General features: G+C 43.4%; 1 protein-coding gene across 2 annotated transcripts in view; it reads left to right on the forward strand.

Moving 5' to 3' along the window:
- The window catches only part of LOC138642353 (collagen alpha-2(VI) chain-like), a 668,325-nt gene that overhangs the window by 154,430 nt on the left and 498,418 nt on the right, over positions 1-15,477 (forward strand). For both annotated transcript variants that reach the window (XM_069730466.1, XM_069730467.1), the window contains one exon: positions 8,515-8,568. In XM_069730466.1, the coding sequence (XP_069586567.1) occupies positions 8,515-8,568 (54 nt within the window). The remainder of the gene's footprint in view (positions 1-8,514; positions 8,569-15,477) is intronic.

A 15,477-nucleotide genomic window follows, 5' to 3' on the forward strand; every position in this document is an offset into this window, starting at 1 on the left:
TCACTGTCACACTATCTATACTCATCAAGTCAGGTGTCAGAAATAATGAATTCATGATAAACATATACAGGCTCATGAATTCACTATTTCTGACACCTGTGCAGGTAAGCATAGATATGTAGCGTGTGACCACCATTGTCCCCTCAATTTGTGTGTAATAGATTATGTATAAAGAAGAGAAAATGGTGGTTATACAAGGCAATTCTCTACTCAACAGGTCAGGTGTCATAACTAATGAGTTTTTTGACACCTGACCTGTTCAGTAGAGGTCTGCACTGTATTTCCACCATTTTCTCTTCAGACTGCCACACTAGGCACAGACAAAAGGAGATTATGGAGATACATGTAATATTTTTTGGCCCACCTCATATCTGTATACTAAAGACACACAAAGCTGCAGCTTCTTTTTTTTAAACTACTGGAGATATGATGTGGCCCAAAAAGTAAGTGTGTGGCGACGTTTCTTGGTGCACGGTGTGTGTTGCCGGCGGCAGAAGACACAATAAACCAAACATAATTGTGGCAAATCAAACTTTTTTTATTTTGTTAACAACTCAAAAAATTATTTTTTACTGCACCGGCTTGGGGAACAGTGATGTAAACGGGGGGTGTGAAGAACTGAGGCCTGGCTAACCGTGGACGATGCAGAGGTGGCAGGAGAAGGGGCAATGAAACTAGAAGGGTCTGGAAGTTCGGGGATGGGGCTTGACACATGAGAGGCTTGAGACGCACTGGAAGGGTGAGACAAACCTGACATTACAGACACATTGGTAGGTGAAGGGGAAGAATGCTAAGAGTCCTCTGCTTTTTTTTCTGGGTTTTTTTTTGTGGTTGGGGGAGGTCTTGGTGGGCTCATATGCCGTGGTGTGGTGGCGGATGACCTGTCAGGGTCCGGCTGCACTGTGTCAGAGTCCATAGTGCTCGTAGATCGTGCAGCCATGCCAGAGTCCATAGTGCTCGTAGAGCGTACAGCCATGCCAGAGTCCATAGTGCTCGTAGAGCGTGCAGCCATGCCAGGGTCCATAGTGCTCATAGAGCGTGCAGCCATGCCAGAGTCCATAGCGCTTGTAGAGCGGAAGGCCATGCCAGGGCACTGCTGCATCGTGGTGGTGGCAGTACGGAAGGCCATGCCAGGCTCCTGCTGCATCGTGGAGGTGGCGGTACGGAAGGCCATGCCAGGGTCCTGCTGCATTGTGGTGTCAGTGGAGGAGGTCCAAGCAGGAGCAGCAGATGTCATGGTGGTGGCGGTGGGATGTCCAACTGCACTCGGCATGGTGGTGCTATAGTGGTGTCCGGCTGTGGAAGGAATTGAGGTGGCCGTGCAGTGGGATGCAGCAGAGGTCGGCATTGAGGACAATCATGACAGTGAAGGCACAGGTGGATATGCCCCCACTGTCTGCTGGAAATACCGACTCTGCTGCATATCCTGCACGTAAGCAGCATTGCAGGCCTGCATGACACTCAGCTGGAGATCAGGAGTAAGGTATTCCGACATGCCCTGCTCAATTTGATTAAAAAAATGATGTGCTGGCCTCTGGAGGTCGGCTTTCACTTGATCAAGGCTTTTGCTGACCTCCTGGATACGTGCATTTAAGAGGTTATGTGAAACATCCATTCGGTCACCCAAAGCCTTGATTGCGTCGTGTAAGACCGAGCTCAAGTGCAAAAACTCGGGCATGAGTGACCTGTCCGAAGCCCTGTGCCGCTGCCGGGATGAGCCCCCCAAAAAGGGGGCAGTGGAAGAGGACTGCGAAAGGGAAAGACCTGATGGACCACCTCCCTGGTCTCCAGTTAGTGTGGAAGGCCCACTTGCTGCTGCGCTGCTGGATGGCTGGGACGGGTCCGTGGCTGTCGGATGAAGGACCGCTCCAGAACCTGGGCCGACAGTCGTGCTGTGAAAAAAGGAAAAATAAAATTATTATCAAAAATTTACCAGACGCAAAATCCTGTGGAATTTCAAAATACAGATTATGGCAATACAATACAACCTAATGCATGTGATAAATACTTACGTTCTCTGGGCAAGGACCGGTCTTAAAAATGACAGAATGCGATGGTATTTGTAACGTCTAATCCTTGCTCCTGAATCACTGGGAACAGAAAATAGAAAATAAAGGCATTGGCTAGGATATACTCACATTGTTCAGGGTCTTGTTATCCTCCAAGATGTAGCCTGTCTGTGTCTCGTCTGCTTCAGAGTCTGGTGAGAAGTGACCTGCAACTGTCCACACCCTCCCTTTTATCACCTTGATGGTGGGGGGTGGCTTATCAGTGTCTAGACATGGCTTTCTCAATTGAAAAACATGCGTTCAAAAATGCAACCAAACGCATGTGCTTAAAAACGCATGCGTTTACATAGACAGCAATGCGGTTTTAGGACGCAAACCTTGCGCAATCGAACGCATGCGTTTCCTGGCAGCAAATAGACGCCTCTAGAAATTACTACATGTTGCATTTCCGCGCCAAGCCGCAAGCGACGAAACGACACATGCGTCGTCAAACGCGGTAAAACGCAAAAAAAAAATGCATGCGTTTTTAATGTTAAATATAGGAAAACACAACGCATGCGTTTATATGCGGTACAAACGCTGCGGCAAAAAACGCAAATGTGAAACCAGCCTTAGTCATATTTCTCTGGTCTTATATAGTGATTTACACTATGTAGTAACTTTAGTTTTACCCAGCCCTTCAAGTGGCCACCTTTCAAGGTTGTATGAAACTGAAATATCATGGAGTCATCAGACGAGGGGCCATAAACCCCTAGAATATAAAAGCCACAAGCATTTAGATCAAACCACCACAGGCAGAGTTTCAGTAAACATTAATGTTTTACAATGACAAACAGCAAACATGTAGAGGCTTAGAACTGTTTGTGAAGGGAATAAACAAACATTTCTCAAGATTGTCACTATGAGCTTTGTCTGTCACATCTGTTAATGTTTTACAAGAAATGCAGCTATGTGTTAGGGTTGGCGGAACGTACCAAATATATTTATTAGGTGAGATAGGTGCTTTGCAACCCGGGATCCACCGTGCAGGAAAGAACCTGCTGCTAAGCAAGGCGGGGAAGCAAATTAGTACAAACAAACTCTGTTACTTCACAGAGCCCGTAGTAAAGAGAACGCTGTGCCCTGTTTAGCTTACAGGGGACACAGCTACTGTGTAGAGCCAACAGTGGTCATGCAGTCCAACCAGCACACAGCTCCTCTCTGGTGGAGCCGAAATTCAAATGGCTTATAGCCAGTCCTGAATTCACACATAAACTCCTCGCCAGAGGTGCCAGCATTCTAGGGGCTTACTTCAGCCGGGTCCCTGACTGCATACACACAAAACTTCTCACCGGAGGTGCCAGCATTCTAAGGGCTTATTTCAGCTGGGTCCCTGACCACACACACGACCACACTGGTGCTGAGCTCATACATATTTGATAATAGCGCATGGCCGTGCGGTCATGAGAACATTTTATAGCTGTAACAACTTCAGGACCTTCCCAGAAGGACCAATGGAAGACTGCCACAGAACTTGATCAAGTACAGGGCCTTCCTGGAGGACCAATGGAAGTTGCTGCAGTACCTGAGCATGTGACCCTTAATCTCCACTGAGAGATCTTACCCTGGGCATGCTCAGTGTGTGCAAAGCAGGACTTAGTCCCAGAAAAGCCTGCTCGCCGCAGACCAGTGCAGGGTACAATAGCAGAGCCTGGAGAGGCAGCAGTAACCCTTTGCACAGTATCAGATTCAGTGAGATGCTGGAACCGATGTCTCCAATTAGCAGGCTCCACTGCGGTCGATGCAGAATGGGAGACCGCAGCAGACATGGTTTGAGATTCCCCCTGTGCAGCGGCGGGAACTCGACTCCTAACACTATGTAATTGTCTGAATGCATTTGGTATACAGTATTTTAATCTGGATTCCAAATTGCCATTTGTATATTCGCCATTTGATGCAGCCAAAGTTATGGCTCTCAAGGAGAGAAACTAATATAGTGGACAAAGAAATATTTGTAATGAACTATTGACCCAAACTAACAGCATTGCTTTATCAAATTTATATGAAGTGTATTGTGTCCAATGTGAGCAACCGGTCAACACAAAAAGGAGCTTTCAAGTGAGCTCTTTAAGGTACACAAATGTTATGAAGTCTTTGCCAACAAGGATGTGGTTTCACCAATGGGGGGTACCGTTTTAAAAAATATACTATTGCCATCACAGCCTCCTTTGCTCAAAATTCTGTGGCCTATAACAGTACAGAGCACATTAACCCAGGTCATATCATCGGAGATAAGGAAGAGACATTGCAGGAAACAGAGTTAAGAAGTAGGCCCAATGTAGGGGTGTGGGTCTCTGTGACTTTTAATGGAGTGCATGAGCTGACAAACAATTCCCCAATGGGGGGTCCTTTTTTTAATAAATAAAATAGTGCCATCACAGCCCCCTTGCCCAAAATTCACCTGCCTATAACAGTACAGAGCACGTTCACCCTGGTCATCTAGTGGCAGTTAAAGAAGAGACATTGCAGGAGACAGGGTTAAGAAGTAGGCCCAATGTAGGGGTTTGGGTCTCTGAGACTTGTAATGGAGTGCATGGCCTGACAAGCATTTGCTCATGGGAGGTAAATTTAAAAAAAATATTTCATGGGGATCATAGACACCGTTGCCAAAAATTTGACTGTCGGTAGCAGCGCGGAACACATGAACCTTGGTGATCTAGTGGTGGAAAATGATGAGAGGTGGAGGAAGGCCTCATTAAAACCTAGGCCCAATTTAAAGGAGCATGTCTCCTACACCTGTAATGCCCATACACTAAGTGTATAGGCTGACAAACATTTCCCCAAGGGGGATACATTTATTAAAAACATACTATGGACATCATAGACACCCTTGAAAAAATTTGACTGCCTGTAGCGGCGCAGAACCCGATAAGCCTGGTGATCTAGTAGTGGAGAATGAGGAGACATAAAGCTAAATCATAATGAAATAAAACAAATAAATAAAAAATGTGTATCCACAGATGAATGTAAATAACAAAAGGAAGGGGCGAACACAGGTTCATAAATTTGAAGCCTGAATGTGTCCAACGAGATTGGTAGTGATTTCTGGCACGGGTACCTCCTGCTTAGTAACCGGGTTCCAATACCGTCAGCTGGTCCTCGGTAGTTCCATTTGCTCTTGTACCTTCGGGTAGCCATCAGGGTTCCAGTACCGTCAGCTGGTTCTCGGCAGTGTCTTTGGCTCTTGTACCTTCTGCTACATTTCCTAGTTCTAGACCCTAAAGACAACGACCCTGAAGACCACCCCGAAGAAGACGACGATCCCAGAGACGACGACCCTGAAGACCACCCCGAAGAAGATGACGACCCCGGAAACGATGACCCTGGAGATGACGACAACCCTGGAGACGACGACCCTGGAGACGACGACCCTGGAGACGACGACCCTGAAGACCGAGAAGCAGAGGAACAAGAAGCTGCAGAACAAAAAGCAGAAGAACATTAAACATAAGACTAAAAATCAGAGCAAAAGATATTATCTAAATTATAAGCAGAAGAAGACTAAGCAGTGTATGGGGGTGAGTCCGTTCCTCCTCGTGGTGCCCCTGGAAATAACCTGCTTCTGCATGCCAAACTGAACATGGACAAATCCTGTTGTAAATCTTTTGTGACAGGCAGAACGGAAAGTGTAATCTTCAAACTTTTATAGATAACAACTACAGGATTGCCTGTCACAAATAAGAATATGATGAAGAAGAAGAATATGAAGAAGATGAAGAAGTAGAATACGAAGAAGAATAATAGTTGAATAAAAAATTTTTTATGGTGTTTAATAAAGTTGATGTATAATTTACTGGCTCAGTGTGAAGGTGTTTTTTTGTTTGTTGTGATTATGTACTTCATGGCCTTATATAGCGGATATTTTTAGGTGTGTTGGTTTCTAATTAGTTACGGGCATCATATATACACCCTAGCAAAATATGAAGAATGTAAAAAAAAGAATAATAGGAAGAAGGTGAAGAAGAAGAAGATGAATAAGGTGAAGGAGAAGTTGATGAAAAAGATGCTGCTGCTGAGGATGATGAAGAAGAAAGTGTGGGAGAAGTAAAAAAGAAGGTGAAGAGCATGGAAGTAGTGAAACATAAATATCTGACAAAATATAAAAAATCTTAACAGTCAATATTTTTGTAACTTCGAACGTCTTAAAAAAAATTAATTCCTGCTCTTCCATTTGATTGGGCAAAGCCTCTATACCTTTAATGTCTACTAAACCTCCCCAATACACCCTACATTATTCTTAGTTGTTTGCCTTCATGTAGAATCAGCCTACAAGGAAAGAAAGGGTTTATTTTAATTTCGATATTTTTGACCCATTGACTTGCATTGGTATCGGGTATCGGCGATATCCAATATTTTTTGGATATCGGCTGATCCAATCAGATACCGATATTTCCGAATATTGGAAGGTATCGCTCAACACTACTCACCTCACATCTAGAGAAGTTCCCTAGGGGGTCTAGTTTCCAAAATAGTGTCATTTGTGGGGGGTTTCCACTGTTTAGGCACATCAGGGACTCTTCAAATGGGATATTGCATCCGATCTCAATTCCAGCCAATTCTGCGTTGAAAAAGTCAAATGGTACTCCTTCCCTTCTGAGCTCTACTGTGCACCCAAACAGTGGTTCACCCCCAAATATGGGGTATCGACATACGACAAATTGCACAACAACTTTTGGGGTCCAATTTCTCTTGCTACCCTTGGAAAAATAAAAAATTGGGGGCAAAAATATTTTTGTGAAAAAAATGTGATTTTTTATTTTTACGGCTCTATGTTATAAACTTGTGTGAAGCACTTGCTGGTTCAAAGTGTTCACCACACATCTAGATAAGTTCCTTAGGGGGGTCTAGATTCCAAAATAGTGTCACTTGTGAGGGGTTTCCACTGTTTAGGCCCAACAGGGGCTCTCCAAACTTGACATGGCATCCGATCTCAATTCCAGGGAATTCTGCATAAAAAAAAGTCAAATGGCGTTCCTACTCTTCTGAGCTCTGCTGTGCACACAAACAGTAGTTCACCTCCACATATGGGGTATCGGCATACTCAGGACAAATTGCACAACAAATTCTGTGGTTTATTTTCTCTTTTTACACTTGTGGAAATAAAAAAATTGGTTCAGAAGTGAAATGTTTGTGAAAAAAAGTTAAATGTTAATTTTTTCCTTTTCACATTGCTTCAGTTCCTGTGAAGCACCTGAAGGGTTAATAAGTTATTGAATGTGGTTTTGCACACCTTGAGAGGTGCAGTTTTTAGGATGGTGTCACTTTTGGGTATTTGCTGCCATATAGAATGCTAAAAGTGACTTCAAATGTGAGGTGGTCCCTAAAAAAATGGTTTTGTTAAGCGAGAAATCACTCGTCAACTTTTAACCCTTATAACTCCCTAACAAAAAAAGATTGTTTCCAAAATTGTGCTGATGTAAAGTAGACATGTGGGAAATATTATTTATTAACTATTTTCTGTGACATACTGTATCTGTGTGATTTAAGGGGATAACAATTCAAAGTTGAAAATTGCAACATTTTTTAATTTTTTGCCATATTTCTGTTTTTTTCAGAAATAAACACAAGTAATATCAAAGACATGTTACCAATAACATGAAGTACAATATGTCATGAAAAATCAGTCTCAGAATAAGTGGGATCCGTTGAAGCCTTCCAGAATTATAACCTCATAAATTGACAGTGGTCAGAATTGTAAAAATTGGCTCGGTCATTAAAAGGTATCTGTCACCTCAAAAAACATATATGAGATAAGGTCACCGGCATCAGAGGCTTATCTACAGCATTCTGTAATGCTGTAGATAAGCCCCCGATGTAACCTGAAAGGTAAGAAAAACAGGTTAAATTATACTCATCCAGGGGCGGTCCCGGTTCTGTTTGGGTCCGATGGCCATCGCGGTCTGGGTCCGGCACCTCCTATCTTCATGCGATGTCATCCTCTTCTTGTCTTCCTGCTGCCGCTTCAGTGCAGGCGTAATTTGTCTGCCCTGTTGAGGGCAGAGCAAAGTACAGCAGTGCGCAGGTGCGGGCCTCTCTGACCTTTCCTGGAGCCTGCACACTGCAGTACTTTGCTCTGCCCTCAACAAGGCAGACAAAGTCTGTGGCAGGAAGACAAGAAGCGGACGTAATCATATGAAGATAGGAGGTGCTGGACCCCGACCGTGACGCCCATCGGATCTGGACCGCAGCGGGACCGCCCCTGGGTGAGTATAATATAACCTGTTTACAGAATGCTGTAAATAAGCCCTTGATGCCGGTGGCCTTATCTCATATATGATTTTTGGGGTGACAGATTCCCTTTAAGTACCAAATTGGCTCTCTTACTAAAGGATTAATAACTAGCTAACAGAAAGCAGGAAGGTTTTGATCTTTTTCCTTATGAAGAACTCAATGATGGCTTCATAAATGATCATGTCATACATGAAGAGTCAATAATTCTATAAAGATTGCATTTTTTTTCACTTAGGGTGCGAAAGGAATCATTGGCCAGCCTGGCAACCCAGGACTACCAGGATCACAGGTACTGTAAAAACAATATTATAGGCTTTAAATGATTATTTTTCCATTTTCAATTTTGGACAGATGCATGTTGACAATACATTTTGTCTTTAATTTTATTTTTAAAAATTAAATAATAGTGCATTATTTCTTCATAGAGGCAACTGAGGTTAACCCCTTAACCCCGGAGCTTTTTTCGGTTTTGTGTTTTCGTTTTTCGCTCCCCTTCTTCTCAGAGCAATAACTTTTTTTATTTTTCCATCAATATGGCCATGTGAGGGCTTGTTTAGTGGGATGAGTTGTTCTTTTGAATGACACCATTGGTTTTACCATCTTGTGTACTAAAAAACGGGAGCAAAATTCCAAGTGCGGTGAAATTCCAAAAAAGTGCTTTGTTTTTACTTCTTTTTTTTACTAGGTTCACTAAATGCTAAAACTAACCTGCCATTCTGATTCTCCAGGTAATTACGAGTTCATAGACACCAAACATGTCAAGGTTCTTTTTTATCTATTCTAAGTGGTGAAAAAAGTGCCAAACTTTGCTAAAAAAAACTAAAAATGCGCAATTTTCCAACACCCGTAGCATCTCCATTTTTCGTGATCCCAAGTTGTTGAGGGGTTATTTTTTGTGAGCCCAGCTGACATTTTTAATGATACCATTTTGGTACAGATATGATCTTTTGATTGCCTGTTATTGCATGTTAATGCAATGTCGCGGTGACCAAAAAAGACGTAATTCTGTGGTTTTGACTTTTTTCTTGCTATGCCGTCTAGTGATCAGGTTAATCCTTTTTTCATTGATAGATCGAGCGATACCAAATATGTCTATGTTTGATTTTATCTTTATTGTTTTATTTGAATGGGGCGAAAGGTTTTAGGGTTGGCAGATTGCACTAAATATATTGCAACTGCAACACGGGGTCCACCGTGCAGAGATGATAACCTGCTGCTAGTGAGTAATGGCGGAAGTGTGCGATCTGGAAAACACATGGGGTTAAACGTCACCTTGTGTGGACTGAAACAAGTTACCCAACTCTGATAGCCTCTCAGAGGGGTGTACTTAGAGATAAAGCTGTCCTTAGAATGGTGCAGCCAGATTCCAAGTTATTAGATATGGCGCTATATTTAACCCCTTTCTGCCATTAGACGTACTATTCCGTCCATGTGGGGTGGGCCCTACTTCCCAAGGACGGAATAGTACGTCCAGCGCGATCGGCCGCGCTCATGGGGGGAGCGCAGCCGATCGCGGCCGGGTGTCAGCTGCTTATCGCAGCTGACATCCGGCACTATGTGCCAGGAGCGGTCACGGACCGCCCCCAGCACATTAACCCCCGGCACACCACGATCAAACATGATCACGATGTGCCGGCGGTGCAGGGAAGCATTGTGCAGGGAGGGGGCTCCCTGCGTGCTTCCCTGAGACCCCCGCAGCAACGCGATGTGATCGCGTTGCTGCGAGGGTCTCCTACCTTCCTCTCCCTACATGCCCCGGATCCAAAATGGCCACGGCATCCGGGTCCTGCAGGGAGGGAGGTGGCTTACCATGTGCCTGCTCAGAGCAGGCACTTGGTAACGCTGCAGCGCTCTGAGACAGATCGGTGATCTGACAGAGTGCTGTGCAAACTGTCAAATCACCGATCTGTGATGTCCCCCCCTGGGACAAAGTAAAAAAGTTTTTTAAAAAATTTCCAAATGTGTAAAAAAAAAAAAAAAAATCCTAAATAATGAAAAAAAATATATACAGTGGGGCAAAAAAGTATTTAGTCAGTCAGAAATAGTGCAAGTTCCACCACTTAAAAAGATGAGAGGCGTCTGTAATTTACATCATAGGTGGACCTCAACTATGGGAGACAAACTGAGAAAAAAAAATCCAGAAAATCACATTGTCTGTTTTTTTATCATTTTTTTTGCATATTATGGTGGAAAATAAGTATTTGGTCAGAAACAAACAATCAAGATTTCTGGCTCTCACAGAACTGTAACTTCTTCTTTAAGAGTCTCCTCTTTCCTCCACTCATTACCTGTAGTAATGGCACCTGTTTAAACTTGTTATCAGTATAAAAAGACACCTGTGCACACCCTCAAACAGTCTGACTCCAAACTCCACTATGGTGAAGACCAAAGAGCTGTCAAAGGACACCAGAAACAAAATTGTAGCCCTGCACCAGGCTGGGAAGACTGAATCTGCAATAGCCAACCAGCTTGGAGTGAAGAAATCAACAGTGGGAGCAATAATTAGAAAATGGAAGACATACAAGACCACTGATAATCTCCCTCGATCTGGGGCTCCACGCAAAATCCCACCCCGTGGGGTCAGAATGATCACAAGAACGGTGAGCAAAAATCCCAGAACCACGCGGGGGGACCTAGTGAATGAACTGCAGAGAGCTGGGACCAATGTAACAAGGCCTACCATAAGTAACACACTACGCCACCATGGACTCAGATCCTGCAGTGCCAGACGTGTCCCACTGCTTAAGCCAGTACATGTCCGGGCCCGTCTGAAGTTTGCTAGAGAGCATTTGGATGATCCAGAGGAGTTTTGGGAGAATGTCCTATGGTCTGATGAAACCAAACTGGAACTGTTTGGTAAAAACACAACTTGTCGTGTTTGGAGGAAAAAGAATACTGAGTTGCATCCATCAAACACCATACCTACTGTAAAGCATGGTGGTGGAAACATCATGCTTTGGGGCTGTTTCTCTGCAAAGGGGCCAGGACGACTGATCCGGGTACATGAAAGAATGAATGGGGCCATGTTTCGTGAGATTTTGAGTGCAAACCTCCTTCCATCAGCAAGGGCATTGAAGATGAAACATGGCTGGGTCTTTCAACATGACAATGATCCAAAGCACACCGCCAGGGCAACGAAGGAGTGGCTTCGTAAGAAGCATTTCAAGGTCCTGGAGTGGCCTAGCCAGTCTCCAGATCTCAACCCTATAGAAAACCTTTGGAGGGAGTTGAAAGTCCGTGTTGCCAAGCGAAAAGCCAAAAACATCTCTGCTCTAGAGGAGATCTGCATGGAGGAATGGGCCAACATACCAACAACAGTGTGTGGCAACCTTGTGAAGACTTACAGAAAACGTTTGACCTCTGTCATTGCCAACAAAGGATATATTACAAAGTATTGAGATGAAATTTTGTTTCTGACCAAATACTTATTTTCCACCATAATATGCAAATAAAATGTTAAAAAAACAGACAATGTGATTTTCTGGATTTTTTTTTCTCAGTTTGTCTCCCATAGTTGAGGTCTACCTATGATGTAAATTACAGACGCCTCTCATCTTTTTAAGTGGTGGAACTTGCACTATTGCTGACTGACTAAATACTTTTTTGCCCCACTGTATATTATTCCCATAAATACATTTCTTTATCTAAATAAAAAAACAAAAACAATAAAAGTACACATATTTAGTATTGCCGCATCCGTAACGACCCGACCTATAAAACTGGCCCACTAGTTAACCCCTTCAGTAAACACCGTAAGAAAAAAAAAACGAGGCAAAAAACAACGCTTTATTATCATACCGCCAAACAAAAAGTGGAATAACACGCGATAAAAAACACGGATATAAATAACCATGGTACTGCTGAAAGCGTCATCTTGTCCCGCAAAAAATGAGCTGCCATACAGCATTATCAGCAAAAAAATAAAAAAGTTATAGTCCTGAGAATAAAGCGATGCAAAAATAATTATTTTTTCTATAAAATAGTTTTTATCGTATAAAAGCGCCAAAACATAAAAAAATTATATAAATGAGGTATCACTGTAATCGTACTGACCCAAAGAATAAAACTGCTTTATCAATTTTACCAAACGCGGAACGGTATAAACGCCTCCCTCAAAAGAAATTCATGAATAGCTGGCTTTTGGTCATTCTGCCTCACAAAAATCGGAATAAAAAGCGATCAAAAAATGTCACGTGCCCGAAAATGTTACCAGTAAAAACGTCAACTCGTCCCGCAAAAAACAAGACCTCACATGACTCTGTGGACTCAAATATGGAAAAATGATAGCTCTCAAAATGTGGTAACGCAAAAAATATTTTTTGCAATAAAAAGCGTCTTTCAGTGTGTGACGGCTGCCAATCATAAAAATCCGCTAAAAAAACCCGCTATAAAAGTAAATCAAACCCCCCTTCATCACCCCCTTAGTTAGGGAAAGATTAAAAAATTTAAAAAATGTATTTCGATTTTCCCATTAGGGTTAGGGCTAGGGTTAGGGCTAGGGCTAGGGCTAGGGTTAGGGCTAGGGTTAAGGCTAGGGTTAGGGTTAGGGCTAGGGTTAGAGTTGGGGCTAGGGTTATGGTTAGGTTTGGGGCTAGGGTTATGGTTAGGGTTAGGGCTAGGGTCAGGGCTAGGGTTAAGGCTACAGTTAGGGTTAAGGCTACAGTTAGGGTTGGGGCTAAAGTTAGGGTTAGGGTTTGTATTACATTTACGGTTGGGAATAGGGTTGGGGTTAGGGTTAAGGGTGTGTCTGGGTTAGAGGTGTGGTTAGGGTTACCGTTGGAATTAGGGTTAGGGGTGTGTCTGGGTTAGAGGTGTGGTTAGGGTTACTGTTGGGATTAGGGTTAGGGGTGTGTTTTGATTAGGGTTTCAGTTATAATTGGGGGTTTCCACTGTTTAGGCACATCAGGGGCTCTCCAAACGCGACATGGCGTCCGATCTCAATTCCAGCCAATTCTGCGTTGAAAAAGTAAAACAGTGCTCCTTCCCCTTCGAGCTCTCCCGTGTGCCCAAACAGGAGTTTACCCCAACATATAGGGTATCAACGTACTCAGGACAAATTGGACAACAACTTTTGGGGTCCAATTTCTCCTGTTACCCATGGGAAAATACAAAACTGGGGGCTAAAAAATAATTTTTGTGGGAAAAAAAAGGATTTTTTATTTTCACGGCTCTGCGTTATAAACTAGTGAAACACTTGGGGGCTCAAAGTTCTCACAACACATCTAGATAAGTTCCTTGGGGGGTCTAGTTTCCAATATGGGGTCACTTGTGGGGGGTTTCTACTGTTTAGGTACATTAGAGGCTCTGCAAATGCAATGTGACGCCTGCAGACCATTCCATCTGAGTCTGCATTCCAAATGGTGCTCCTTCCCTTCCGAGCCCTCCCATGCGCCCAAACGGTGGTTCCCCCCACATATGGGGTATCAGCGCACTCAGGACAAATTGCACAACAACTTTTCGGGTCCAATTTCTCCTGTTACCCTTGGGAAAATACAAAACTGGGGGTATCAGCGTACTCAGGTCAAATTGTACAACAACTTTTTGGTTCCAATTTCTTCTCTTACCATTGGGAAAATAAAAAATTGGGGGCGAAAAGATAATTTTTGTGAAAAAAAATGATTTTTTATTTTTACGGTTCTGCATTATAAACTTCTGTGAAGCACTTGGTGGGTCAAAGTGCTCACCACACCTCTAGATAAGTTCCTTAGGGGGTCTACTTTCCAAAATGGTGTCACTTGTGGGGGGTTTCAATGTTTAGGCACATCAGTGGCTGTCCAAACGCAACATGGCGTCCCATCTCAATTCCTGTCAATTTTGCATTGAAAGGTCAAACGGCGCTCCTTCCCTTCCGAGCTCTCCCATGCGCCCAAACAGTGGTTTACCCCCACATATGAGGTATCAGAATACTCAGGACAAATTGTGCAACAACTTTTTGGTTCCAATTTCTTCTTTTACCATTGGGAAAATAAAAAATTGGGGGCGAAAAGATAATTTTTTATATGCACTAATCAAACATTTATTTCTCCTTCATACAGGTTTCCTAGGGTCATGCGTTGCTAGCATGATCCATATCTGTGTCCGACTGTATTCGGTCTCATCATGCGCTCTCCATTTTGTGCGCTTTTTGCTTCTTGCTTTTTATCTATGGGCTTTCTGAGCCCGGCACCTGCGCAGTGCGGCTCATTACCTGAACCGCATCTGCGCTTGCGCCTCCTCTCTCCATGGAGACCATTGCTATTCTGCTCTGTCTCTTCCTTCTTGCGGCCGGTGCTTTACTTCCGGTCTGCTTCTCCCATGCCTGAGCGGCACACCGGCGTCCATTCCGGATGATTACGGACCAGATTTAAACGTGAGTTATCCACCACACAACTCACTTCCCCTGACGAAGCCGCTGCGGTGGCGATACGCCTGGGGTCTTTTCCTTACACCCCCCTCTTTGGTATATGCCGGTCATTTACGGCATGTGGATTTGCGGAGCTATTGCAGCCCAGCAGCCTTTTTGCTCCCACCTGCTTCATCTCAGACTCAGCTGAGTATCTCTGGCGCGAAGCCATGTATATTTTCTATATGGAAGCCTTGCCTTTCCATCTAGGCCTTTTTCCACATGTGTGCCATTTAGTGAGCTTTCCTTGGACATCTATATGACATAGATTATTTATATCGGGTCATTTTGGTGCACTTACTCACCAGTAGGGAATATAGGGACCAAATACATATCTTTTCTTTGGTCTTGGCCTTCATGTTTGCTAGCTTACAGTACTGTATGTAATTATTATTATTATTTATTGTTATAGCGCCATTTATTCCATGGCGCTTTACATGTCCGGTTACGTATATTGCCTTATACATTTCTTGCAGATACTGTACTATGTTATGGGGGTGTTTTGTACACACTTGTTGTTATTTTAAGTGTTTTTATATTTATGTTGTGGTGGTTAATAAACACGTTCATTATTTTTCTACATTTCATGGTTGTGCGAGCCTGCTTTAGTCCATTCTTTTTTCTTTTTTTTTTCTTGGTTATACTATTTATTGGACTAGGCTCTGCACCCCTTTCTCATATTGTTATACAGCTGGAGTGCACCCATTTATTTGCATATTGTACTGGCTCTCCAAACGCAACATGGCATCCCATCTCAATTCCTGTCAATTTTGCATTGAAAGGTCAAACGGCGCTCCTTCCCTTCCGAGCTCTCCC

Source organism: Ranitomeya imitator, chromosome 6 (assembly GCF_032444005.1).
Source record: "Ranitomeya imitator isolate aRanImi1 chromosome 6, aRanImi1.pri, whole genome shotgun sequence".
Lineage (NCBI taxonomy): Eukaryota > Metazoa > Chordata > Amphibia > Anura > Dendrobatidae > Ranitomeya > Ranitomeya imitator.